Source organism: Mesoplodon mirus (genome assembly GCF_964341445.2).
Source record: "Mesoplodon mirus genome assembly, chromosome: 19".
NCBI lineage: Eukaryota > Metazoa > Chordata > Mammalia > Artiodactyla > Ziphiidae > Mesoplodon > Mesoplodon mirus.
The window spans coordinates 49,294,845-49,321,254 of NC_138995.1; the positions used below are offsets into that span (position 1 = coordinate 49,294,845).

A 26,410-nucleotide genomic window follows, 5' to 3' on the forward strand; every position below is an offset into this window, starting at 1 on the left:
TATAATGGCCACATGGTGTGAGAACCTCCAACAAGCCCTAAACTCCCTTGAGACAGTCTCCAATACCCAGTAAGACTTCCAAAATGTCCCCAAGAGCCATAAAAATGCCTAACATCCTTCAAAACAGCCCGAAGTGTCTCCTACAATACATAAGACATGAGACCAACAATAAACCCGTGACCTGTCCCCTAATAATGCCCTTATATCCCTTGGACATCCCACTAGGCCCCCCATAATCATGAGCACACACTCCTTAGAAACCTCGTGAAAGCTCAACAAGGGCAGCCAAAATGTACCCTGGGACACCCCCCCACCCCACCCCGCTCCATAATACCGTTCCTGGGACACCAATCCTCCTCCCTCACCCCACCCCCATGCCACAGCAGACACCCTCCCCCAATGACCCCACAACCACCGGTGAGGCGGGTGCACAGCGCGTTTACTGAGCTCATACACTTTCTGTCCTCGCCCCTTTCACCGACCGAGGACGGGTACCTCGGACTCCTGGCAACAATTCTTAATTTCCCGCCTATTCCCTGCGCACGCGCAACAGGGAAGACACGCTGGGCTTCCGCCTCGGTAGCAGGCATGCGCACAAGCAGCAGAGGAAGTTAGCAAGCCCGGCAGGGAAAACTGCCCAGCTACTGATGACGTCACGGAGGCGGACACTAAAAGCGATTGGCTGGATTGCGTTTAGAAGGAAAAAGAAAGCTATCCTCTCCGTAGTACTTTTACAGGGAATAGGAGGGGTGAGAGTGGGTTGAGGGGAGCGCTTCCAGACCTCATGGAGCTCTGCATATTACCCACCCCCCATGATTTCTGTACTGGCTCCGTGTGGCCGTGCCCCAGCCTGAGCCCCCAAGTCCTTGGAGGGGGAGGGGTCATCTGCCCCCAGCCAAGATGTTGCTTAAGACTGGACGAGCAGCTCTTGCCTTGAACTTGGCCTGTGGTCAGTATCTCACAGGACCAGCAGTCACCTCTGAGTAGGGCCAGGAGTCCAGGCAATGGGGCATCCATAGGCCCAGGACTCCCCATGCCAGCCCTCTGCCAGCCACGTCCAGGGTCCCTTCTAGTCTCAGGCACTGAGGTCTAACTCGTGATGCTGGTAGATCTGTGTGGGGCCCTTGAAGCAAGCGGCGAAGAGGAAGCGTCTGCCGGCCACGGTGATATGGGCAAAGGCACGGGGGGCCACCAAGGCTGGGGGCCCCAGCTCCTGCAGTGGCTCCAGGAGCCCCCTGTCAGGCTCAAGGCGGAAGACCTGGCTGAAGGCGAAGTCGCTGCCCAGGATAGCCAGCTGGTCCCTGGCGATGAGCAGTGGCTGGAAGACGTGGGCACCGCGAGAGGGAAGCTGCTGCAGCAGGCGAAACATGGAACCATCCCAGCGCATGACCTGCGGAGGGTGGCTGCTCATTAGGGCTGGGGTCCAAGAGGGCCAGGCCTGCCCATCAGTGGTCCTCTAGGCTTTGGAGGACTTGGAACAGCTTGGGAACAGAAGCCTGTAGGTCCCCAAACTCCCACAGCTTTCTTATCTTCATAAATGTCACCACCCAGCTGCTCAGGCCACTGACTTGGAGTCATTCTGAGCCCTTCTCTCTTCCACGCACCCCACATAGAATCAGTCAGCCCTGGAATCTGTCAGTTTCACCTACGATGGTATTTATGTCTCTCATTTATTCTGGCCGCACTCCAGCCCAGCCACAGTCACCTCCCTCCTGAACCATCACACAGCCTCCTTCCTGGTCTCCCTGCTCCTGTCCCTGTGCCCACAGTCTGTTCCCCATGCAGACAACCCTGTGAACACCTGCGTCAGATCAGTGCCTTTTAGGCTCAGAGCCCTCCCGCTGGCTGTACGTCACTCCAGAGAGAGAGTGCTGGAGGGGGTGGGCTGTCAGCCCTGGGGCTTCAGGGTGTGATGGTTGTGATTAAATGTAGGTGCTGGGGTGTGTCGGAGTTTGGCGGTAGAATCTCGGGGCCAGTGTCAGTGTTAGGGGATGGGGAGTGTTTTAGGGTCAGCCAGCCTCGAGGGGTCACAGTCTTGGAGTCAGTGTTGGGGTGGGGTCAGAGCTCAAAGATCGGCACATTAGGAAGCTCAGCCCGTGAGGCGGGTCAGAGTTCAGAGGCCAGTGCGCAAGGTGGGGTCAGTGCTGAAAGGCCAGCCCTGAGTGGGTGTCTGCTGATGCAGGTCAGGCCCGGCCTGTGCCTGCCCCACGGGACTGGGCTCAGCCTCACCATGGAGTCCCCGATGTAGCGTGTCAGGCACAGGAACACATCTCCGCTGGCCTGGAAGTGGCGTGTGGCATAGACGTCCTCGGCCTCGGGGATGTCCGTGCGCCTCTCGAAGCGGCCCCCAAACCAGTGGAAGAGCACGGGCCGCTGCGAGGCGGAGGCTAGCAGCAAATGGGGCCGGCCGTCCAGCTCGAGGGCCTCGGCATCCGTGTCCCGGTGCCAGGCGTGCAGGCTCTGGCGTGGGTAGAAGCCGGGCCCGTCCCGGCACAGCAGCGTGGTGCTGCCCGCCTTGGAGGCGTCGGCCACCACGAAGCAGGGCTGCCCGTCCAGCCACAGGAGCTCGGCATCATTGGGCCGCAGCAGCCGCCGTGGAGCCAGGGCCTGCAGCGGGGCCAGGCGCAGGTCGGGGCCGGGCCGGGCCCACAGCTGCGAGCCTCCCCACAGGCGGGCGGCCAGCACAAAGAGGCGCGGGCCCAGCACCAGCGGCTTGCAGGACACCACCGAGGGCGCTGTGGGGAGGCGGGGAGCAGGGCGCCTGTCAGACGAGCTGGGCAGGCTACTTGGCAGGTGGGAGGATGGGAGTGGGCTTACCAGACAGCTCTTCATCCTGCCGGAAGCGCTGCAGGCTGTAGTCCCAGGTCAGGATCAGGCAGCGGCCAGCAAAGGGCTGTGCCAGGACGACGTGGGGCTCCCCTTGGTAGGAGAAAGCCTCTACGCCCAGCGCTGACTCGCCGACCGTCTGGAACCAGGACAGCTCTGGGAGGGGGTGCAGCAGGGAGGGGAGAGAGTCAGGCAGGCCAGGGGCACCCCACGGGTCCTCATCACTGAGCCCCGCTTTGCACACCTCTGACGTGAGGACCACCATGGTGTTGACTTTGTAGGGACATACAGTGGAATCTTTTTACCTATGGACGTATTAACTCACAACAACATGGCGGTACTCTATTTTCTAAGCTGCGTGGCATCATCAAATAGTTGCTTAGAAGTAGCATATTTATTCATTCATTTAATTTCACAAGATCCCTGTGGGTTATGTCCTGTTATTATATCCACTTTATAGATGAGGAAACTGAGGCTAAGAGGCACAGGCAGCCAGCTGTCCAGCCAAATCCATCCTTCCCATCTTCCATGAGATAGGATAGCAGCTGGGCACAAAGCCGCCCAGCCAGAGGCCACATTAGCCCAGCACTCCCCCTATGCTGCTCCCTTGGCCTCTGAGGTCCGGTGTGGCCATGACCAGACCAAGTTCCTAATGGAACAAAAGCAGAGTGATGGTTGTAGTGCTTGCCTTGCTTGTAGGAAGATGGCTCATCCTGGACTTGGCCCTTTCCCCTTCTCCTTGTGAACTGGCATATGGACGGGGCCACAGCTCGGTTTCAGCCGTGGAAAGCAGGATAACACCCAGGGGTGCCCCACCCACCTGGACTGCTCACCTCAGGCCCTTCTGTTTTCTTTAATTCATGGTATTTACAGCCTCTTTGTTACAGCAACTTAGCATTTTGGGTAATGGTGCACCCAGATTGCCCAGTGTGGTGGCGGTGGAGCCGGGTGGTGGACTCCAGTTTACAAAACTTCACTCTACATGCCAGGCCCTACTCCTAGGGACCAGGGTTGAAGCAATGAACCAAACCACTAAGCATACCCATCCAAAGGGGATCTTTTAAAAATGGCCATCAAATCATGTCACTCCCTGCTCAAAACCCTCCATGGCTTCCCACAGCCCTCTGGATAAAGTCCACCTTGTTCTCTGTGGCTTTCAAAGTCCTGCAGAGTGAGGCCCCTGCACCTTCCACCTCATCTGTGTCCTTCCCTTCCTCACTCCCGCAAGCCAGACGTGCCTCCCTTTGATCCTCATTCAGGACAAGCTCTGTGCTGCCTTGGGGGTCACTGCACATGCGGGCCCCTTCCTCTGTACTCCACTTAGCTGCATCCACATCTAGTGCTACCTCTTCAGAGAAGCCTCCTCCGTTGCCCCAGGCAAGGCAGGACCACCCCCTAAACTCTCTGATCACCCCCTGTGTTTATCACAATGTGTACCATATACTTATTGGTGCAATGTTTTATTTAATGTCTGTCTCCCCACCCCCAGGACTGTGACCCCATGAGGCCAAGGCCAAGGCCCAGGGTTGTCTTGGTCACCACAGTGTGCCCATCGCCTCTCACAGGGCTGGGCACCGAGTGGACCTCAGCGACTGTTTGTTGAATAACGGAATGAAGAGTGACTAAGTTAAACTCCCTTGTTCTATGAATCCCAAAGACCAAAAACATGTCTTACGCTTTGATGATGTTAGTAGTGGTCTTCAGGTTTGAACTCAAATGTCCACTCCTTCCTGACCCTCCAGCTGGGCCTGGCCCCCGCTCTGGCTCTGGGCTCCTGTAGCTCCATGGTTTCCCTCCATCCTGGCCCTGACCCCTCTGTGCTTCCCCCATCCCAGGCCTGATCATTCTGGGCCATCCCTCTCTGCTTGCCTCTGGCTGTGGGCTCTGTGAGGGCGAGACCCAGGACTGGCTTCATCACTGCTGTGCTCTCTGCTTTGCCCAGTACCCATAAAGGTACCAAAATATATTTGTGGAAAAGCAAAATGATCATAGGAAGTATTTTTTAAATGGTCGATTTTATATCAATAACAACAACGACGAGAATGAACATTTATGGGGGCCTCCCCTCCCAGGCCCTGCGCCAAGTACATCACTGAAGTCTCACAGCAGCCCTATGTCACTGTTTATTACCCCTATTTACAGATAAGAAAACTGAGGCTCAGGGAGGTGATGCTGCTTGCTCAGAAGACTCACAGCCAGGAAATGGCAGAGCAGGGAGGGAGGTGAGCCCCTCAACCCTGGCAGCCGTTCCCCAATCTCCCACCTTCTTCTGGGAACACCTGCTGTCCCTCCCACCCCACCGGGAAAGCCCCCACCTATGGCTCTGCACTTGAACGTCTTGGGGTCGAGGTGGTGGAGCTGCATGTGGGCCAGGGCGGCGGGGCCGGCACAAGCCCCAGTCCCCACGCTGGCGTTCACGGTGGGTATCCACTGCAGCAGCCAGAGGACACGGCAGTCACACTGGAACGGGTTCCCACGGAGGTCCCTGGGGCAAGAGGCCGGGGAGGGGCTGCGACCCGGATTCCACTCCCTGGGGGCCACGCTCCCCACCCCTCCCCAGGCAAGGTTTCAGGATAGGACCCCCAAGTGGTGTGGAAAATATGTAGGAACCATCGCAGTCATACTCATTTGTGCCAACCAAGAGTGGGCACAGATGTCCCCTTCCCCCACCCAAACATTCCCAAATCCCCCCACCCTCCCAGCCCCCTTGAGCCTCACACGTGAGTCAGGGTCTCCAGGCCTCGGAACAGGAATCTGGGGAGGGTCTCGAGATGGTTATTGGCCAGGCTTCTGGTGGAGGGAGAGAAGGAGAAACCATCAGCAGCTCCCAGGATACGCCGTGTGCCTGGGTGATGGGTGCGGGGTGCCTGTCAGGGAGGGCTGGGGAGAGGCACGCACAGGTGTGTGAGTGAGCGGAGTCCTCTGAGAGCATTCTTAGAGATGGAGCCAATCTCATTGTCTTCGATAAAGCTGTGGAGGGAAGATGGGGTCAGGGGGTGGCCCTTGGTTCCCTGCTGTGGCCCTACAGTGCTTGGGGAACTCATCCCCTGGAAGCCATAGGCCACTGGAATGTGCCGAATTCTCCCCCAACAGCTTGCATAATCCCAGAGAAAACCTCCCAGGAACCTCTCCTCACCAAGGTCCCAGCCTGCAGTTTCAGGACCCAAGAACCTGACCCTATGGTCACTGCCAGCCTCACCGTGAACACTGCCACCACCATCACCACCACTGCTGCCATGATCACCAGCACGAGCACGAGCACCGGTGTTACCACCCATGCCTCCACCATCACCCATCCTGCCCAGTGCCTCTACCGTCGTCATCGACCCAACTGCCGTCATCACCAACAATATGCCATGTCACCACTGTCACCAATACCGTCACCACCCATTCCCATCATCAATACCAACACCAACCCCGTCATTACCAAACCCACACCAGCAACACTGATAAGCATCACCGAGAACGCACAGTCTTCGTGATCAACACCAAAGCCTTGGCCACCATCATCACAAGCTTCAGCACCAGCACTGCCGACACCAGAAACATCATCTTTGCCCCCAGCGCTCACGTCGTCACGCGTCAGCACCACTTCTTCCACAATTTCCATACAGACGGGCATCTCCGCCGTCACCACCAAACCCCATACCAACAACATTGCCGTTATGCCAACCCCAACGTCCCACCCCAAACCATCACCAACCCCAACACCGATACAACAAGCACCAATGCCCAGAACACTGAGAATCCTCCCCAACACCAACCCGTCAAACGCCATCGTCCATACCTCCAAGAGCACCATCACCGTGGGGTCCAGCACGTTGATCAAAGCCATCCCCGCCCCACCATCCTCAGTAATGGTACCACGTCCCTGTGAGCAGCTGCCACAGGCTCAACACCACCACCACCATCATCACCACCAGCGCCAGCACCAATGCTGGGGGCCCTAATCCTGTCACCCCCACCATTACCATCAGTACCACCGTCACCATCTAACCCAGAAGAGTTTCCTCGTAATCTGAAACGTTTCTTTATCTCTGGCCTCTCTGTAACCTCCCTGGGCTCCCAAAAGCCAGGGAGGACCAGGAACAGTCATGGGTCATCCAGGCCTTTTGTGAATCTTGAAACAGAGAGGGCAGTTGAGCAGGAGCCCCAACCCCACTCAAGAGGCCAGGCCTCTTGCCCTCTCCAGATGGTCCCTTGTGCAGACACTTCCTCCCCCACTCTAGGAGACACAGAGGGGCTCCGCCTTCCTCTCCGGGGCCCCCATTCCTGCCCCCATCTCCTGGCCTCACTCACAGGTACTGCAGGTGGGACAGGCCCGCAAACGCATCGTCCTCGATCACGGAGAAGGAGTTGGATGTGAAGAGGCTGGCAAGGAAGTTAGAAAGACATTTTTCCAGGGTTGCTGCTCCCTACCTGACACGTTAACCTTGCCCCCTCCCAACCCCAGCCCACGTGGGCACGGTCACACACACATACGCATGCCACGTGAGTATGTGCGTGACACGGATGCTTTCATGGACACGCACATACAGGTATGTGTGCACACTCCCCCACGCGCATGTGCACGGACACCCCCTCCCTCAGGTGGCCGTCGCTAAGCCGGGCCCCACTCACAGCAGGTGCAGTGACGGTACCCTCAGGAAGCTGCCGGCCTTCAGCTGGGTGACTCCAGTCCTAACGAGTGAGCTGGGGATGTGGGCAATGGTGGGCGAGGAGAAGACTGCTCCAGTGTGCCAGTCCCATCCCAGAGCTGTCTCCTGTGTCCGGGGGTGGGGCGGAGGGGACCCTGGCATGCCACCTGACCCTGGGTGTGTGTATTTCCCCTACATCCCAGGGGAGACAGGCATTTGCCCTCCTCGCTTGGCAAGGATCCTGGCAGCGCTCAGCCCACCCCACGGCTCTCCCTCTTCCCAGGCCCCGATGCTGACCCGGCCCTTTGGAATTTCCCTCCGGCTCCTTTCCAAATCCCAGCAGCCCCCTTTCAGGCCTCCCGACATCCTTTGCTGTCCCCCTCCCAAGATCCTGATGGGTCCCTGTTTCCTTGGGGAGTCAGCACCCTGCCCCCCAGCTCCTGGGGTCCCAGGACTCCCATCCGCAGCCTCAGGCCTCCAGAGGGCCGGACACTCACAGCGACAGCAGGGTCGGGGAGAAGCTCTCGGGCAGGTCCGGGGAGCCCTCACAGAGGGCACTGTCTTTAGAGCAGGAGCAACTCAGAGGACACTTTCCCTTTGGGGGTCTCCAGGCCTCCCCCACGCCCACCCCAGCCAGCAGCAGCAGCAGCAGAATTCCTGCCCCTCCCATGCCCCCTGACCTCCGCCGAGGCACCGGCTTCTCTTTGCCCACCCAGCTTGGCCCAGGTCGCGGCCACTACATCTCCCATGCCAGGTGACCCTCCATGCCGCCCGCTGGCACGCTCTGCCCTGGCTTCTCTCTCCTCTTTCTTGGTCTCTCCTCAGTCTGTTTTTCTTCCTGTATCTCTTTGGTGTCTAATTTTCTGTTTATTTCTCTTTCCCTGTCTTTCGTCTCTCTCCCTTTTTATACTTCTGACTCTGTGAGTTAGTCTGCTTCCCACTCTCTATTTCTATCTGAATTGTCTCTCTGTCTCTGTTTCTCTTTTTCTCTTTCTGTCTGTCTCCTTCTGTCTGTTGGCCTCTCTTTCTGTGTGTGTCTGAATGTGTGTGTGTGTGTGTGTGTGTGTGTGTGTGTCTCCCTCTGTCTGGTGTCTTTATTTCTGTCTCCCTACCCCCCCTTTCCAGCTCCCTGGAAGTTTCTTCCCCTCCTCCCACGTCCCTTCTCCCAGGAGGTTTGGGAAAGGGACTTGCTGGGCACCGGGTGCTCCAGGCAAAGCAGGGCGAGAAGGAGGAGGACGTCAGAGGCCATAGGAAGAGCAGCCCTGGGGAAGGGGCCAGAGGGCCATGGGAGGGGAGGGGCCACGGAGCGTCGGAGCTGCCCTGGCCCTCCTGGCCAGCCCCCTCCCCAGATTCCCCACTCCACCCCACTCACGGAGTGTGAGGAGGCTGTCACCAGGGTGGGGACCGGATGGCTCTGCGGGCAGGAGGGGGGTGGGAGGAGAGACCACCAAGGGCTGGAGCCGCGGTGGCCACTCCCAGCCAGCCCCCTCCCCTGGCTCCAGTAGGGCTGGGTGGGCACTGGCACCCGGGCTTGGAGGGACCAGCTCAGGTCCAGCTGCTCCCTCTGGTGGCGACATTCAGCAGGGCAGCCGCCCTGCCCCAAACCCACAACCTCTCTTGCCCGAAATTAACTCCTTGAGTACCCACCACTCACTTAGGGGTAGGGAGCCAACCCAAGGGAAAAAGGATGATAACGATGCCTTCCCCTTCCTTTAGCACTGACTCTGTACCACGCCGCGTCCTACAAGTTCATCTATCAGCTCGTGCTGACCTCACTACAGCCCTCCGAGGCTGATACTATCATATGGCTATTTTACAGATGGAAATACTGAAGAGAGGGGTCAAGTCATTTGAGATCTGGGTTATCTAGCCGGGGCAGAGCCAGGACTCAAGCCCAGGCAGCTGGCTGCACAGCCTCCCAGTATGATTTTGCATTCCTCCTTTGGAGATCAGAACCCATGGATATTGGCTGTTTTCATTTGGACTAAGCTTTTAGCAGTTTGGATAGATTCTGTTCATTAAATAAATGATATTACCCAATCTGAAGTAGTAGTAATAATACTCACTGAGCCCTTACTATGCATCAGTCTTGACATGAATTTACTCAGTCCTCACAACAAACCCTTGAGGTGGGTAGTATTATTAACCCCCACTTTACAGATGGGAAAACTAAGGCATGAGGAGAACACACAGCCTCTCTTGGCATTGCTGCACACACCCAGAACACGTGGAGGACAAGGGAGGGGCCTGACGGCACCAGCTAGGGGTCACCGGTCACGAAGCAGGGCATGGGGTGGGCCTGGCACGCGGGCTAGTTGGGGCTTTGGAGGGCACTGGGCAAAGCTGCTGGCAGATGAGGCCCAGGCAGCGTTGGGTCAGCTTCGGGTTGGCATACTCAGAACTGTTCCACTAACGCCTTTCACAGAAAAGTAGAAATGTGTGTCTTACTGGTAAAGCATAAATTATTAAACTTGAATATTTTTAAAAAGTATTAAAAGTGACCCCCCTGACACCAGGTGGGGTCACTCAGATCTGGGTCCCTGATCCTCAGTTTGCCCATCTGTCAAATGGGGCAATCGTGTCACCCACTTCTCAGATGTGTAGAGAATTCCTCCTCTATCCGAGAGGATAGAGAGTGTTCAGAGCAGGGTGGGCACCCCACAGCTTGGGGTGGATTCTGGACCCAAGTGCTTGTCCTGCACCTGAACATCTCTGTGATTTGAGCAAGGCCCTTCAGGTCTCTGTTACCTCAGCCATAAAGCAGGGATGATAAACTTCTTTACAGGGTCTTTGAAAAAGATAGATAAAGAGCTTAGGGCCAGGGACACCGAGAGGAGACAGATGGGCCTAAATCCATACTCACAGAGTGTTCAGCCCAGCAGCGTTCTCCCTCCTGTTTATGATGAGAAGAATGACAAAGATGATGATGGTGACAGCTTACTTTTTTTTTTTTTGATCACTTACTGTGTGCCAGGCTTTGTTCTCAATATTTTCCATGGATCATTTCAGATAATCATCCCGACCTCCCTCTGAGTTGAATAGTATTATCATCTCCATTTTACAGAAGGAGAAACTGAGCCACAGAGAGGTTAAGTCATTGGCCCATCACCCAGTCCGTAAATGGCTGGGCCTCTCCACTCTGGAGCAGCTGGCCCTGTGAGGGGAGGGAGCCCAGCACTGGCTAGAGCTAGCCAGGTGCCCCCCTCCCTGCTGGCCCCCCTTGCTGCTCTGTCATCCCTCCCCAGGGCTACATAAATATTAGGGTTATCATTAACCAGGGACTGCTGGTGACTCTGGGGTATAGGGCCACAAGGGGCAGAGGCTCATGAGGGACACTTTTGAAGCTGCCGGGGTCCTCTGAGACCACGTGCACATGCGCGCGCATGCGCGTGTGTGTGCGCGTGTGTATGTGTGTGTGTGTGTCAGGGCTACCTGTGCCTGGGTATGAGCGCGTCTACCTGCTCCTGATCTGTGTCCTGCAGAGTGTGGTATCTGGGCCCAGGTCTCTTTCAGGTGGGGGCAGTTTCTGTCCTTAACCACCAGAGGGACCTTGGGAGAATTATCTCCACTTTGCTAAACCTTGGTTTGCAGATATCTAAAATGGAGTTAATAATAAGAAAACGTCAGGGGGACTTCCCTGGTGGTACAGTGCTTAAGACTCTGAGCTCCCAATGCAGGGGGCCCAGATTCGACCCTTGGTCAGGGAACTAGATCCCACATGCCTGCCGCAACTAAGAGTTTGTATGCCACAACTAAGGAGCCCACGTGCCACAACTAAGGGGCTCTTGAGCTGCAACTAAGACGCAGCACAACCAAATAAATAGTAATAAATAAGTAAATAAATATTTTTTAAAAAGACAATGTCAGGTTCAGAGACCTCTGAGCCTGGCCCAGGGTGATATGTATTACCTTAGTGATTTCTCCATTTTGTAGGATGGGAAACCAAGGCACAGAGAGGTCTCTTGGGCTGCTCGAGCTCTCACAACTAGGAATGGCAGATCCCAGAGCTGATCCCCCTTTTCTCTGTCAGCAGCGCCTGGTAACCTGGTCCGCCCATGAGGACGCCCAGGTATGCTGTCCTCCAGGGGGTTTTAGGGGTCACATGAGCTCAGGGATGGGGAGGTTCTGGGCTAAACACATCAGCGCACATTTGGTGGTGTCTCCAAGTGTGTGAACACAGAGCGTAGGCCTGTATGTCTGCAACTGTATGACCAGCTGTGTGCCTGTTTGTTTGCCAGTGCATGAGGATGTGTGTGTGTGTGTGTGTCTGTCTGTCTGTCTGTTTTTATGGTTATGAAACCACAGCGTGGTTGGTTGTATGCCTGTGTCCTTGACAGTTTTTCTGCTTCTCCATGAGCCCATATAAATGTGTGTGTGCGTCTGTGTACAAACGTACACAGTTTGTGTGCCTTCACATGCCTGAGATTGTGTAGGCGTGCTGGCTGTGGCAGTGCCTTTGAATGTATTTATGTTTAGTGTGCATGTGTTGGTGTGTTTCTGTACAGACATTTGTCAGCATTGTCCTCGCAAGAGTGTGTATCTTTGTGACCATTTGTAAGAGTGCACAGTTGTGTGGTTGTGTCTTTGTGCCTCTATATGGGCATCCATCTCAATGAACACGTGTGTGTTTTGTGTGTATACAAATGTGTTTGTCTTGGTGTTTTGTGACTGGTGTAAGAAGTGCCGGTGAGTGTCTTTGGGTTTCTCTATGGGTGTGTTATTCTGAATTTGTATGTATGTACATGCATGTATTTGTCTTGTTTTGTGCCTGTTTATCCAGGTCTTTGGGTTTCTGTGTGTGTGTGTGTGTGTGTGGTGTGGTGTGTACCCCTGGGAGACCTCACAGTCAGTAGAAGACAACCTACATACACGCTGAAATGCCCTCTAAACAGCCCTGTGGTGCTGACAAGGGCCCCGCAGGACCCTGGGGTCAGGGGTCAGTGGACTCCTAGGTACTCAGGCCAGGTGACCTTAAGCCCAGGCTGGGCCTAATTCCCAGGGAGCAGCGTGGAAAATCATTGACACCCACCCTGCCCTCCCAGCTCAGAAGTCCTCTGAAGTGTGCCCGAGGCTCACGTGTGAGTGTGTGTGTGTGTGTTTGTGCGCCTGTAATACAGTCCTCCCTGCCGGCACCTCCTCTCTCCAGCTTTCCCCACGGCTGGCTGCCTACGATTCCTCCCTCTGAGCTGAGAGAGTTAACCTAGCGGGCCAGGGCGGTCTGGGCTGGGGGCCGCCCCCTGGCCCCCCTCCAGCCCGGCTCCAGTTACAGCTGCCGGTTGGGGAGGGTAGGGGTGGGGTGGGGCGGGGAGGGGAGACGGCTGAGGGCAGCGCGGCCAGCTTTGGGCCAGGGGGTCCAAAGTGCTCGGCCCCAGGGCACAGCCGGACGTTTGGGGCCTTCTTTCGGCAGGGGACAGCCTGACTGGGGTGAGCGTCCCCTGCCCCTCCCCTCCAGGCCTCACCCCTGGCCTGGCTGGGCCGCCTATTTTGGGAACAGGAGTGGCTTCCCAGGCAGGCCAGACCCAAGAGGAAGGGAGTGTGGTTGGGACGTTGGGGTTCTCCCAGGGGTGGGAGTGTGGGTGCAGCTCCTCCCTGCTCCTGCTGTGGCACGTGCACCCTGGCTGGGTGTGGGTTTTGGACACTCACGTGTGTAGGGTGTAGGTCGGGTTGCGTCATTGTTTGGGGGTGCAGGAGGCCCAGATGAGGAGTAATGTGTGCCTGGATCTCCACCCCATGTCCTGCTCCAACCAGAAGTTTGGGGAGTGGGCGTCGCCTCCATTCCAGCCCCACTGTGTGTGTGTGCGCGTGTGTGCATGTGTGCGTGCGTTCCTGCCCCTGGCATCTGTCTTCTATCTCTCAGCCCCGCTGGCCTGGGCCTCATGTCACTTGCCTGGTGTTGTCCGTTCGTGAAAGATGTCACCCAGAGGCAGGCAAAGGGAACGTTTTTCCTGTTCTCTTCTCTTCTAGGAGAGGAGAAGGGGTGGCCTTTCCCACGGGGGCAGCCCATGGCAATGTGGCAGCCCAGCCTCACCCGGGCAGGGTTGTGCATGACCCCCAAGAGGGGGGAGGAAGGCTGTTGCCATGGTGGCCTGTGCGAGGCAAATTCCTCCAGGGTGAAATGGGAGATATTTATACCCAGGGTCAGGCAGAGAGCGGGCCAGCGGCTGAGGGCAGGAGAGCTGGGATATTACGGACACGGTGAGGCCGTGGTGTGCGGGCAGGTGGGCCCTTGGGCATGTCCTGGCTGCCTCGTCCCTGGCAGTGTGTCTCTCTCTCCACCTGGGTGGGGCAAGGCATCCTGCTCTCCCCCGCCAGGGTAGGCATGGGGAATCTGGGGCCTGCTGTGGGGACGGCCCTGGCCTGCGGGAGGTCCCTGTGGACTGTGTGTGTGTCTCACCCCTGTCCTTGCTGCTCTGTGATCCCCATTGTGTGGGTTGTTTTCGTGATGCTGTGTCCCGGTGAAGCAGGAGGGTGCCTCTGTTTCTCAGGGTGACCAAGCTGGATGATGGACACTTTTGAAATTAAGTCCCTGGACTGTCTCTGACTTATCAGAGACAGTCCCCTGAAGAGAGTTCAGGCCCCAAAGGTGGGGGAACGAGGGTACAGTTTTCCTGACCCTTGGTGTCCCCCAGGACAATGGCATCTCTCAGCCACATCTTGGTTCTTTGTGTGGGTCTCCTCGCCATGGTCAATGCAGGTGAGTCCGGGGAAGGCAGCCCACTACCCACTTCAGCCCCAAGGGTGGCAAGGGTAGGGGAAACCCTGCAAGAGAAACAAGTTGGAGGCTCCAATCTGAACTGAGTCAGTTGAGGCACCAGGAAATTGGGGTCTCACGTGGGGTTCAGTCACAGGCTGGTATCTGGGGGAGGGGAGAGGATGCCCCAGGTCAGGCAAAGGTGGAGGGCGGGATGGAGGCCTGTGAATGACGGAATCAGAGACAACCTGTAATGAGATGGAGAGCTGAGGCAGTTAGGTGCCTGCTGCTCCACCCAGGACAGTGCAGCGAGGCAGCTAAGACCCAGAGAGGGTAGGCAACAGTCTCCAGACTCTCGGCCCAGGAATGTAAAACCCCCAAAAGGTCTGTTTATGCCCCTCCTTGTCCAGGATCCCATGAAGCATCCGACCCTGATTTCTTTCTCTCTTTCCAGAAGTGCCACAGGAACACGACCCATTCACCTATGGTGAGGGAGGGAGGGGCACCTTTCTTTGGGAGTTGGGGGGGTTGCTGGGCTGGGTTAGCCTGTCCTCTCCTCATTCCTCCCCTCCCCACACCTCTCTCTGTTTCTGTCTCCACCTATCTCTACACTCTCAGTGTTTATGTCTGTCATTCTCATTGTCTCTCTCTCTTGATCTGGCTCTCCGACTCTTTCTGTCTTGGTCTCCCTCTGTCTCCGTCTCTCTGTTGGTCTCTGTCTGTTTCATCCCTCTCTGTATCTCTGATTCTTTCTCCTTTTACCTCTTATGGCTCATCCTCTGCTGCCACCTGCCTTTCTCCTCTCCCTGATCCTCTCCCTCATCCTTCCCTACTCGCTTGTCTCCTCCCTCCTCCTTGCCTTGCCCACCTCCTCCCCTCCCTTTTCTTTACATCCTCTCTTCTCCCCGATCCCCCTTCTCCCACATCTCTACCTTCTCCTCTCATTGACCTCCTTTCCTCTTCCCCATCCTTCCTCCTTGCCCCTTCCTCCCCATTCTGCCCCTCTACTATCCTTCCTCCTCCCCTCCCTGCATTCACGCTCCTCCTCGCTGCCCACAGACTACCAGTCCCTGCGGATCGGAGGCCTCATCATCGCTGGGATCCTCTTCATCCTGGGCATACTCATCATCTTGAGTGAGTACCCCTACCCTGACTCCAGCCGCGAATCTGCGGGTGTCTGTCCCAACCCCGTCCAGTCCCCGCTCCGCCTCCAACCCCGCCCCTATCAGAGCCCTTGGCTCCGCCCTTATTTCTGCCCCCCGGCCCCCGCCCTCGGCTCCGCCCCGTTTATGCCCCTCCCCTATTGTAGCCCTAGGCCCCGCCCCTTCTACTCCGCCCCCGGGCCCGCCCCGTTTACGTCCCCGCCCTCGGCCCCGCCCCTGTTTCTGCCCCTCCCCTTTCCCTGCCCTAGGCTCCGCCCTGCCCCTCTACTCCTCCCTCGGGCCAGCCGCGTCTCTACTGCAGGCCCAGCACCCCACTGTTCCTGCCCCCCCCCCCACCCGCCGCTCCAGCCCTAGCGAGCGCGAGCTCTGGCTCGCTGTGCCGCGTAGAGCGTAATCTCAGCGCACTCCTCCCCACGCCCCCACCCACAGGCAGAAGATGCCGGTGCAAATTCAACCAGCAGCAGAGGTAAGAAGCCTCTCTGGGCTCTCACTCATCTACTCCCACTCTGAAGGAGCATTGGGGGTGAGGCCGGAAGTCCACTCAATCGAAAGCCAGAGAGACCCCTCGGCAAATATGTATCAAGCACCTACTACGTGCCCAGCCCCAAGCCAGGCCTTGGGACCAAGCCACGAATTAACTGCCCTCCCTGCCTGGCTGAGCTTCCAGCCCAGTGGGGGCGGTGGCGATGGGCTCCAACAGACCCACAAATATAAAATCACGAAGCGCGATAAGTGCTGTGAAAGAAAGAGCCGCGGCGAAATGAGATCACCTCACTTGGCGGCCCAGTTTAGCTCGGAGTCCTGTTTCTAGCTCTCTGATTCATCCTTAAATAAAAATGTAAAGCCCAGGCGATGTATGAATACCTTGTCGGTATTAAGATACTTGTAGATGTTATTACAAATAAAGGTAGTATTTATTGGGTGTGTCCCACGTGCAGGATGCTGTTTCATGATGTGTTATTTACCCCTCACACCATCTCTATAAGGCAGGTGCTGTTATTAACCTCATTTTACAGATTAGGAAACCGAGGCACAGGAAGGTGGTCACACGCCCCAGATCGCTCAACTGCAAGATGAAGGCTCTGGGTTTCTAGCCTAGGCCGTCTCCAGGCAATCTGCCCTCAAGTCACTTTGGCTATACCTCCTCTTCCAAATTCTAGTTCCTTCTCCAGCACTCGGGGAGGTACTCGCTGTTACCGGCTTGGAGTGCCTCCTGCCAAACACTTAAGCTGCTCCTGGGTGCACTGGATTTTCTGGCGGCCCGGAACCTGCTCCGCGCCCATCTCTGGGTCTCAGTACACAAGTCTGTGAAATGGGGGCTGCACTGGGGTTTCCCGGGTGTAGCTGCCTCTCTCCTTTTCCATCCCCAATTCCTTCTGCATCTCCTTTCTCAGGACTGGCGAACCGGATGAAGAGGAGGGAACTTTCCGCAGCTCAATCCGCCGTGAGTTTGGGGAGACTTCGGGTGTTTGGGGATGCGAGCTGGTTCCAAGAACCCCTTTCCTGGTCCTCCGTGGGCACGTGGAGCGGGGGGCTTGATCTGAAACCCGAGGTCGGGGAGTTGCCCTGCTGTGCTCCCACCTTCCAGAGGAGCTGGGGCGCCCCTCCTGCTATCCGAACTCTATGTGTTCCTCCTTAGGTCTGTCCACCCGCAGGCGGTAGAGACACCTGGTGCGATGGAAGCCAGCCAGGTCCTGCAGCTCTGACTAGGCTGGAGGAGGGAGGGGGGGAGGAGGAGGAGGGGGCGAAGGGCTGGGATAGGGGGCTTGGAGGGCTCTCCTGCCTCTTACCCTTTTCACCCACACAGAATTCCCCTGGCATCTGACGCCTCCCACCCACCTTCCGCGCGCCCACCTCCATCTGGACTGTCCTCTTCCTCAGCCCTGCCCCCACAGACTGCTGTCTGCCGCTCAGATTTCCAATAAAACGTGCTTTTCTGTCTTGACAGAGCGGTGTGGATCTGTCAGTCCCTTCGCGCGGAAAGCCTGGGCGCCCCCTTGGCCCCGGCAGAGGGCGCCCCCACCCTTGGGGAAAGGGCGGGGACGTCGGCAGTGGGCGGGGGCGGGGGCGGGGGTGGCCGGGACGGGGGCGGGCTCTCCGGGCCCCCATTGGCTAGGCCCCCTCCACACCAGGGCTCCCCCCATCTCCCCCCCGACAACAGTCCGTCCCGATTCCAGCTGCTGCAGCCGCGCCTTCACCGCCTCGGCATCCAGCCGCCCCCTGCTCCGGCTTGGCATGGCGACCCCGACCCAGGTCACCACAAAGGGTGAGCGCCGCCTGGGGAGAGGGCGCAGGGGGGCTCCGGGATTTTAGAGCTTAGGAGAGAGGATCTGGGGAGATTCCAGTACTGGAAGGGGAGGGGAATGGGGAAGGGGATGTCCCTTCCTGCCATGGGCGGAGGCCCCTGCAGTGCACCCCTTGGCACCCCTCCAGGCCTCTTGGACACCCTCTCCCGGTGGTGTCGTTCCTGTGCGGGACCCGTGGTTGGAGAGCGGCAATCCCGGGAGAAAGGATGCTCGGACCGGTAGCTATAGCAACCGGGTGGCTGGTCCAGCACAGCGGTGGTAGTGGACTCAAAGAGATGGGCTTCGAAGGTGGGAGCGGGTGGATCTGCAGCCACAGAGGTTCTCGCAGATTTCAGGGTCTCTGCGGAGGGTATGGGGAGGGGGTCCATATGCCTCTTTTTTTTCTAGTGCTGGCACCTACGGTGGGTGTTTCCTGAAATCTGTGACAGGCAGGTTCAGTGGGAAGCAGGGAGAAAGAGGGAAAGATAGGAGCTGGAGGAAGTGAGAGAGAGACGGAGAGAGACAGAGAGAGCAAGAGAGAGGGAGACCGAAAGGAATATAGAAAGAGACTGACAGAGAGCCTGAAAGAGATAGAGACTGAGAGATAGAGGGCCTGAGGCAACTATGGAGAGGGAGGCATAAAGATACAGAGGGGGAGAGAGAGAGAGATGGACCCACAGCGTGAGAGGGAAATGGAAAAGAGAAGGGGGGGGTGACACAGGGTGGGGCCCGTACCACTGCAGTGAGCCCCCATGGGCAGGGATGGGTGTCAGGACCCTCCTTCCCAGCCCACATTCGGGGTGTTGTCTGGTCCGAAAGGTGCACTTGGGTGTGCACACAGATGTCCCTCCCTACCTCCATCGCCCACACAGAGATTTACATTTCACACCATTAGCCCAATTATGCACCCCCGAAATACTCACCCCCCCAACAGCCCCCTTTCTTGAGCCTGCTTCTGCAGAGGAGCAAGGGGAAGGATGCGTCCATGGTGGGGGAGAGGTGGGCGAGGGAGGGTCTCCAGCGCTGAGAGCAGGGCCAGGGGAGAGGCCAGCGGTGCTGAGGAACCTCTGGCAAGTGAAGGGAACCCCAATTCCACTCTGATCTCTCCTTCCCTGCCCGCTTTCCCGGGAGGCAGGGGCTGCTGCACTGAGCCATATCTGCAGAATTTGAAGCAGGGCGGGGGGGGTGGGGGTGGGGGGGCGGCTGCAGAGGCTGGAAGCCACCCTAGGGAGGGGGGGCAGGGCTGAGGCAGCAAGCCTGGCGGGAGCCTAGTGCTTCCTTTCGCGGAGATGGTGGTTAGCAGGATCGATGACAGCAGTCGGGCAGAGGTGGGAGGACAGATGCCCCCACCTCCCCGCACCTCTTATCCAGTCACAGCAGGAGATGGGAGCACAGGTCTTGGGAAACCCCGGGGGAGAAAATGCATGTTGCCTGTTGCAAACCACTTAATGAAATGAATGAATGAATGAATGGATTGTTTTGGGGCGGGGGATGGCTCCCGCATCCCCCCATCCCCCACCCCATCAGAGAGCAGGAGGATATGTTGGGGACACACAGAAAGAAGATGCAGGAGCACAGCTAGGTCTGGGTCCCTATCCCTAAGAAGGACCCTCCGCTTGGCCAGAAGCCAGTCCTGCAGAGGCAACAATAGGAGGTACAAAGGGAGCAGAGGCAGTCAAGGTTGGCCCCAGAGTTAGAAACCCAACCCCCAAGTCCCACACAGGACCCTATCCAGCCTGGGGTACCCAGACGCATCACCTCTCTTCACCTCTCAAGATGCCCCAGTTGCCATAGTAACCACCTCCTTCCTGATGTCTCCTTGGCAACTGGCCAGGAGTGGTGCACATTCCTTCTCCTGCCTCCTGGCTCCACCCTTAGCTCAGCCTCGTCCTGAGGACCCAGATTGCTGGGGCAGCAGAGACCAGAAGAGGCACTTCTGCATGGAGCAAGGAGCACCCAGGGAGGAACCAAAGAGGACTCTGGGGCAGGCTCTCACCCACTGGGCTTCTCTGATGGTTTGGGGAGGCAGGATGTGTGGAAACACAGGAGACAAAAGCAGGATAATTCAACTGCTCCACCTCTGATGCAGTCTCCCTGCAGCCTAGTAGGAGCTCATTCATTCATTCTTCCATTCATTCATTCATTCTAGAAAATTTCTTTGAAAAACTTTATAAATGCCAGGATTAACAGTAGAGATGAGTCCAATAAATTTACTCTCCATCTGGTAGGGGAGCTAAGACAGAGCACAGATGGCTCTAAAATAATGTTTCCCCATCTTGATGCTTATGAGTACCACCTTCATGATTTTTGCCCTGTCCAAATGTTCCCCACACTGATATTTATTTAACATTTTTCCTTCAAAGAATTAACTTTTAAAAAACTTTGTTAGCTTTATTTTATACTGCCACCACAAATGGAAAATCAGGAATTTTTTTTTTGGTCTTACACTGAAGGCAAGTATTAAAATGATCTTAAACAAGTGACTTCACTTTTCTGAGCCTCAGTGTTCCTCTTTTGTGGCATGAGAATGAAGACAGCGCCTATATCAGAGAGCTGCTGTGAAGATAAGTGTGTTAATATCTGTAAAGTGCTTAGAAGAGAGCCTGGCATGGACTCAGTGCTATCAAATGCTGCTTAGATAAATAAATAAAGGAGAAAAGCAAATAACGTCATAACAGTCTATTTAGATATTGTTGCCTGCTGAAGGCCCTGAACCCAAGGCCTGTTTTATCTTGGGAGATTAACAAGGGTTGGAAAGTGTAGAGTCACATCAGCTCCTATTTAAGACTTGCTCTTTGAAGATTGGACAGGGAACTGAGAGGGGTGAACTTACACACTGTGAATCAGTGCTAATCAGGGTCTTGCCTGGGTGCCACCTGCATGAGTCAGTTTAAACTAGAGTATGCTGTGGTAACAAATAGTACCAAAAATCTCCGTGGCTTCTCACAATGAAGGTAGATTTCTCATTTAGACTATATGGCCACCACAGGTCAACTGGGGGGCGTCTCTACTCACCAAAGAAAACTGGAGAAGCCACGATCTTGAGCATTCATATCACCAGGCCAAAGGCAAAAGAGAGCTCTTGTGTGGGCACTTAAATGCTGCAGACGGGACTTACAGTTCATTGGCCTGAATTAGTCATATGTCCCCCTTCCCAGCCTCAAGGTAGCCATCCTTCCTGAGCCTGGATAGGGGAAGAACGTTAATGACAACATCTGGCATCTCCCTGGCACTCTTGATAACCCCCACCCCCGCTCCCCTAGTGGTGGTTATTTTGCAGAATTGTGCTCTAATCAAGGCAGAGTGTACTAAAAGCTGTCAGAGGAATTAGGGAAGCATCAGCATGGGTTTCCTGAATGGGAAGGATGTTCTGAGCTCTTCTGAAGGGGAATATAGTTTGAGACAGGGAGGTGGGAGCTGGGGAAAAGTAAATCCACAGACACACAGACACACACACGTTTTATCCACATGTTAACATTTATGAAATCAGAGTGAGTCTTCCAATGGATGAATATGTTTTATGTGGTACAGCTACATATATATGTGTGCATATACACACACACTGGGAAAGCTATTACAAAGTCAATTTTGAATCTTTAAATTGATGTCTGAGAAATAAGTAATATAGGATATATATATAAAATATAGTATGATATAATATAATTAATAAATATAATATAATATACAATTTTGGACAGCTCTGCTCTGCTGGATTTGGTGGCAGGAGCAAGTGGATGAGAGCAGTAGCCACAGTGCCTGCCTTTTGGAGCTCTCAGATGGCTGAGAAGTTTCAGGGAGTGTTCAGGGGAAGCCGATACACTCAGCAGTCCACTCAGCAGTGGGACTGGAGTCTCAGCATCATATGCAAATGGGAGTATATATGTGTATTTCAGGAAATGAGTCCATGCTTGCATTAGACCTCCACGGGGGGCTAGGACCAGGACCGCCATGTATGGTTAGGTAGGTTGTACACTGTACAAGGGAAGGTATCGAGCAATGGAATGAGTGGGGGCTGGAATCCAGCCTATGCTCCTCTCTTTAAGCTTTGTGTCTGGCCATGAGGCTACATCATCCAGAGCAAGAGGTCTCATTATCTGATTTCTACACAGAAACCACTGGACCAGTGGCCCCATCAGAATTCTCAAAAATGTTAAGAAGCTCATTGCTGAAATTTTTTTCCCCCTCTCTTTCTTTCTCTGCCTTCTTGCCACAGTTCCTCAGGAACCTGACCCATTTTACTACGGTGAGTGGCAGATTCTGTGATGAGGGTACCCTGGGGCTGGATGGAGGGGTGGCTGTAGATCCCCATGGGTCACTGTGGAAGTGGCTTCAGCTATGGCTACATGCTACGTGCTGGCCCACTGGCCATGTGACCATGTGGATATAATTCACATCAGCTGGGCTCATGGAGGGTCGAGTCAGACTTGGGGAGGGGGTACCCTCTATGGACCCTCTTTAGGCTTCACCAGCACTCTGGGCTGGTGTACTGGGATCATCAGAGAAGCAGACAACTCTGACACCAGGCTGTCGGGATTTGAATCCTGGCTTATCCATTCACTGGCTGTGTGGCCTTGAGCAAGGAACTTTGCCTCTCTGGGCCCTTCTGTAAATAAAGAATAGTAATGGTTCCTACCTATAAGGACTGTGGAAAAGAGTTACTTGGATGATATCATTAAATCTTCCCCACAGCATTGAAGCTCAAAAAATTACTCCAGGTCTAGCAGAACTGACCGCAGTTCCCCCTCTAAATACCCTCCTGCCCTCTCCCATTGCTCACTCATACCACTTCTCCATACACCAAGTTCTTTCCTGCCTCAGGGCCTTTGCACTTACTGTTCCCTCTGCCAGAATACTCGTCCTCTGGCTCTCCACACAGCTCCTTTTTCTTCTTCAGGCCTCAGATCAAATAATGACTGTCTACTAGGAGAAGCCCTCCTGACTCCGCAGCAAGGGGGGCTACACCCACATCTAGCCATGGTCACATGACTGAGTTTTTTGGTTTTCTTTTGTTTATCACTATATGAACGACAACTCCCTGAGGGCGGGGGCCTGGGCTGCTGCTGGTACGGAGTGGATGCTTTATAAATTAATATTTTGATAAATGTTTACTACAGCATACTAGACAAGAATAATTCTTATGAAGGAAAATAAAAGAAAGAATGAGATTAGGAAATGTTGAGGAGAGCATGGAAAATTCTAAATGAGACAGCCAGAGAATGTGTCACTAACATTTGAATAAAGCCCAGAAGTTGGTAAGGGAGGGATATTTGGGGGAGGAGCTTTCAGGCAGAGGGCCCAGCAAGTGCAAAAGCCCTGAGGTAGGACCATGCCTGATAGGCTCCAGGAACTGCAGGGAGACTGGTGTGCTTGGAGTAGGGGACTGAGGAGGAGAGTGGAGTGGGATGAGCTCTGAGAAGGGATAGGAACTAGATGGTACAGGGCCTCACGGGCTGTGGGGAGGATTTTGGCTTTTCCTTGCAATGCAGTGGAAGTTGGAGGGGGTGGAGTGGTGTGCTCTGAACTCAGGAAGACCCTGCTCAGACTCAGGTGTTAACAGTATCCCTATGGCTGGAGGGTTGAGTAGGGGGATGGGTGACAGACCACAGAGAAGGTTATTTGCTGAAAAATATACATATATATATATATGCAATAGAGGAAGGTCATATCTATATCGATATCTATGGCCAAAGAATCCAGAGAAGGGTAAAGAGGAGAGGTTAAGGGGAGTACCCAATGCCCAAGGCCATGCACTTGATCCTCACGTTGACCCACTGGAGGAGCCTGCAGCCTTGAACCCAGGCCAAGGCTCCAGGGGAGCTGAGGTGCTGCCCCCACTTTGATGTCCTCCAATATCTTCCCCAGACTATGATACTGTCCAGACCGTGGGCATGACTCTGGCTACCATATTGTTCCTGCTGGGCATCCTCATCATCATCAGTAAGTGTGACCCCTTCTTGGGCTCCAAAGCCCTGGGCACCTACAGTTCCCCTGCTGGCTCTTGTCCAGACCCTTATGTCCTGTCTCCTTGTTCTGTTCTGTCTCTGTCCTAACAGGCAAGAAGGTGAAGTGCAGGAAGGCGGACTCCAGGTCTGAGAGGTCCGGCAGCCGTGGGGAGAGGCAGGGCGGGGTGGGAGCAGCCTGGGGTGCAGGGGTGCTACCACACAGAAGGGCCCCCAGGGCCTGCTAGGTGTTTCCCAGAAAGCCTGCGCAATTGAGCCTCTTTACTTTATGCTTTTCTCTCTCATCTTTGCTTCCACAGCCCAACATGCAAATCCTGTAAGTCGGAGCTTCCCTCGTCAGGTGAGGGTGTGAAAGGCTGTGGCTCTGGGAAGATGGGTGGGAGCAGGGAGGGGAGTCAGAGGGGAAACTGCACTGGATGTCCCTAAGAATGGGGTCACCAACGATGGAGCTGAGACCCTGCCGGTCAAACATGTTAAAACATGAAGTTAGCGGGATGTGAAATGTCCTAAAGAGTCCTTGAAACTGCCCAGAAACAAGTACCTAATCTCATAAAAGCAAGGATGAACTAATTCCCCAGATGAGAAAGCCACAGCCTGTGGAGAGAGGGGTCCACGTGGGAAAAGGCTGTTGGCAGTCAGAATGAAGGCAGAGTTGAGCACTAGAGAAGGCAGGAAGATAGAATGTTTTCCAGACTTTACTGTTCAGCTGGGAAGATCTAGGATGAAATGACTGAGAAAAAGGGAGGGAGGAAGGAAGGCAGGCTTGTGAATAATTGTATCAAAAAACAAAAGGAGAGACATATAGAATACAGGTTTTAAAAATTGATATTGGAGGGCTTCCCTGGTGGCGCAGTGGTTGAGAGTCTGCCTGCCGATGCAGGGGGCGCGGGTTCGTGTCCCGGTCCGGGAGGATCCCACATGCCACGGAGCAGCTGGGCCCGTGAGCCATGGCCTCTGAGCCTGCGCTGAGACAGTGAGAGGCCCTCGTACCGCAAAAAAAAAAAAAAAAAAAAAAAAAAGATATTGGGAAAGAGAGAATAGAGGAGAGAATATGAGTGTGAGGATGGAAAGATGGAATGTATAGGATAAAGAGTGAAGAGAATGGGGGTGTAAGAGGAGGTGAAGGGTGCAGGAGGGGAGTATAGGAGGGGATAGAGGAAGAGGGGGAAGGAGTCCCTAGAAGGGGTGGAGAATGGAGGAGGAGGGTGGAATGTAGGAGGGGGTGAGGTGAAGGGGGGGGGGAGAGTGAGTGCAGGTGGATAGATGTAGGATGTAGGAGGGGGGATAAGCATGTAGATGAAAGATTGTGACTCCTTGGAGGTGTTAATTTTAATTATGTAAAAATATCTCGACCTGTTTTTAGTGGAACTGTGTCCTTTCCAGGGACTTTTAAAAAATCAGAGATGGGAATCTCTCTGCCTCTTATAAAGTTTTTAGAACTAAAAAAATGGGCCTTGGGGTACTCCATATTTGGAGGATTTGATGTGGAATTTCATGTGTTTAGTTTCACGTTTATTTAATGAGATTTAAGAACATTAATGGGTCACTTTGTGGATGATCGGGCGGAGTATGGTTGGCCTGGGTACCTGGCCACAGTCTAAGAATATGTACAGAATTCTGACCCATTCCACTTGAATGATGGGCCCAAGTGGGTGGGAGACATGGGAATTCCTGTTGTATCCAAATGTTCCAGAGATGGTGTGTTGGAAAGGAGTGGGGATATAGGAGGACGTTGGGAGCATGGGAGAGGGATGGAGACTCCTTTTCTGGTGGGGGACACCCTAGAAAAGCCCAGGCTGGGCCAGGGGTCTTCGGCCTCATCACAGATGTGTTCCTCTCATGACAGTGTCCTGTGGGACAGGACAAAAGCCCCAAAGGTGTCCCTCTATGGACCAGATATTAGGATGCAGGGAGGCAAGACAACTTCCCAGGGCTAGCAGCTCTGGGGAGACAGTCTGGAGATCTGACTTCCATGAAGGGGCCCTGGGGCGGGGGGGCTGCCTCCACCCCTCTTGCTGCCCGCTGAAGCTCCATGGCTCTCTCTCTCTCTCTCACTCCCTCTCACCCCAGCCCCTGGAGGTGGCGGCGTGTAGACCAGCCCTGGGCACCTCCACTACTGTCCCTGCCTGAGTGCGGGAGCCTGAGGACCGGGTGGAGGCGGTGGGGACCCCAGCCTTGCCCAGGGAGCGCTCCCCTGAATGAGCCGTCCCACCTACTCCAAGGCTGGAGCCGCTGCACCTCCCCAGGCCTTGGCAGTTACGACCCCTCAAAGAGCCCGTCTGCATCCCAGACCCAGGGGCTCAGGCTTCCAGCTCCTGGGGTCCCGGGAGTCCACCCTCAGCCCCCCACAATCCCTGTGTGCTACTCCCCGGCACCTCCCTGCTCCCCGCACCCTCAGCGTCTATGTCTTGAGCTTAATAAATGTGCATTTGGTTTTTCCCCCTGTTCTGTCTGTGTGTTCTCATCTGTGGGGACAAAACGGGGGAGGGGACAAAGCTGAACCTGGGGAGCTCTCTCCCCCATCCCCAGGTTTCCCCCCTTCCTCTCCTTCCCCTCCCACAGTGCCACAGTGGCCGCCTTCTCTCTCAGAGCCCCTCAAGCGTCCCTTCCCTCCCTCAGCGCCACCGCCCCCAGCTGCCCCTTGCCTCCTCATCCCCGAGACCCCAGAGTAGACCCCTCTCCCGCTCTCCCTCCCTCCCCACAGGAGTCCCACCCCGCCCAGACCTGCCCACCCTGCTGTCCCCCACCCCCACCCTCCTCTAGGCCGGGGGGGTGGAGGCCTCCGCCCAGCCTCTCACCCCAGCCCCCCAGTAGCCCTCAACGTCTCCCCCTCCTGCTCCCACCCCGG

At 55.5% G+C, this 26,410-nt stretch overlaps 3 protein-coding genes across 5 annotated transcripts; 2 read left to right on the forward strand and 1 right to left on the reverse strand.

Annotated features, from left to right (window-relative positions):
• Positions 1-1,075: 1,075 nt before the first annotated feature.
• Positions 1,076-8,210, reverse strand: LGI4 (leucine rich repeat LGI family member 4; the record flags this gene model as incomplete). Its single annotated transcript, XM_082606931.1, has 9 exons — positions 7,961-8,210; positions 7,447-7,518; positions 7,126-7,197; positions 5,725-5,796; positions 5,545-5,616; positions 5,142-5,311; positions 2,818-2,982; positions 2,230-2,735; positions 1,076-1,390 (listed from the first exon to the last, which is right to left on the reverse strand). The coding sequence occupies exons 1-9, from the start codon at positions 8,131-8,133 to the stop codon at positions 1,076-1,078; spliced, it is 1,617 nt and encodes a 538-aa protein (XP_082463057.1). The 5' UTR covers positions 8,134-8,210.
• Positions 8,211-12,772: 4,562 nt separating this feature from the next.
• On the forward strand, positions 12,773-17,348 carry FXYD1 (FXYD domain containing ion transport regulator 1). Of its 3 annotated transcripts, XM_082608292.1 has the most exons (8): positions 13,543-13,658; positions 14,093-14,157; positions 14,609-14,641; positions 15,214-15,288; positions 15,747-15,783; positions 16,712-16,761; positions 16,957-17,008; positions 17,266-17,348. In XM_082608292.1, exons 1-7 carry the CDS (start codon positions 13,579-13,581, stop codon positions 16,977-16,979), a joined length of 363 nt encoding a protein of 120 aa, XP_082464418.1. In that variant the 5' UTR covers positions 13,543-13,578; the 3' UTR covers positions 16,980-17,008; positions 17,266-17,348. The 3 variants fall into 3 exon arrangements, with proteins under 3 accessions (XP_082464419.1, XP_082464418.1, XP_082464417.1); XM_082608293.1 differs by lacking the exons at positions 13,543-13,658; positions 17,266-17,348 and adding an exon at positions 12,773-12,887 and having other exon boundaries at positions 16,957-17,262; XM_082608291.1 differs by lacking the exon at positions 17,266-17,348 and having other exon boundaries at positions 13,597-13,658; positions 16,957-17,262.
• LOC309794766 (uncharacterized protein) lies at positions 16,994-26,234 on the forward strand (the record flags this gene model as incomplete). Its single annotated transcript, XM_082606654.1, has 9 exons — positions 16,994-17,008; positions 17,285-17,583; positions 17,751-17,911; positions 21,816-21,845; positions 23,465-23,539; positions 23,656-23,698; positions 23,862-23,878; positions 25,785-26,015; positions 26,182-26,234. 9 exons carry the CDS (start codon positions 16,994-16,996, stop codon positions 26,232-26,234), a joined length of 924 nt encoding a protein of 307 aa, XP_082462780.1.
• Positions 26,235-26,410: the final 176 nt, after the last annotated feature.

Bases quoted from the DNA above. Each gene is read 5' to 3' on its own strand.
- FXYD1 (XM_082608292.1), top strand. From the start codon at position 13,579: ATGGGAGATATTTATACCCAGGGTCAGGCAGAGAGCGGGCCAGCGGCT. The intron at 14,158-14,608 runs GTGAGTCCGGGG...CTCTCTTTCCAG, and splicing joins CCTCGCCATGGTCAATGCAG to AAGTGCCACAGGAACACGAC. The intron at 16,762-16,956 runs GTGAGTTTGGGG...GTTCCTCCTTAG, and splicing joins TTTCCGCAGCTCAATCCGCC to GTCTGTCCACCCGCAGGCGG.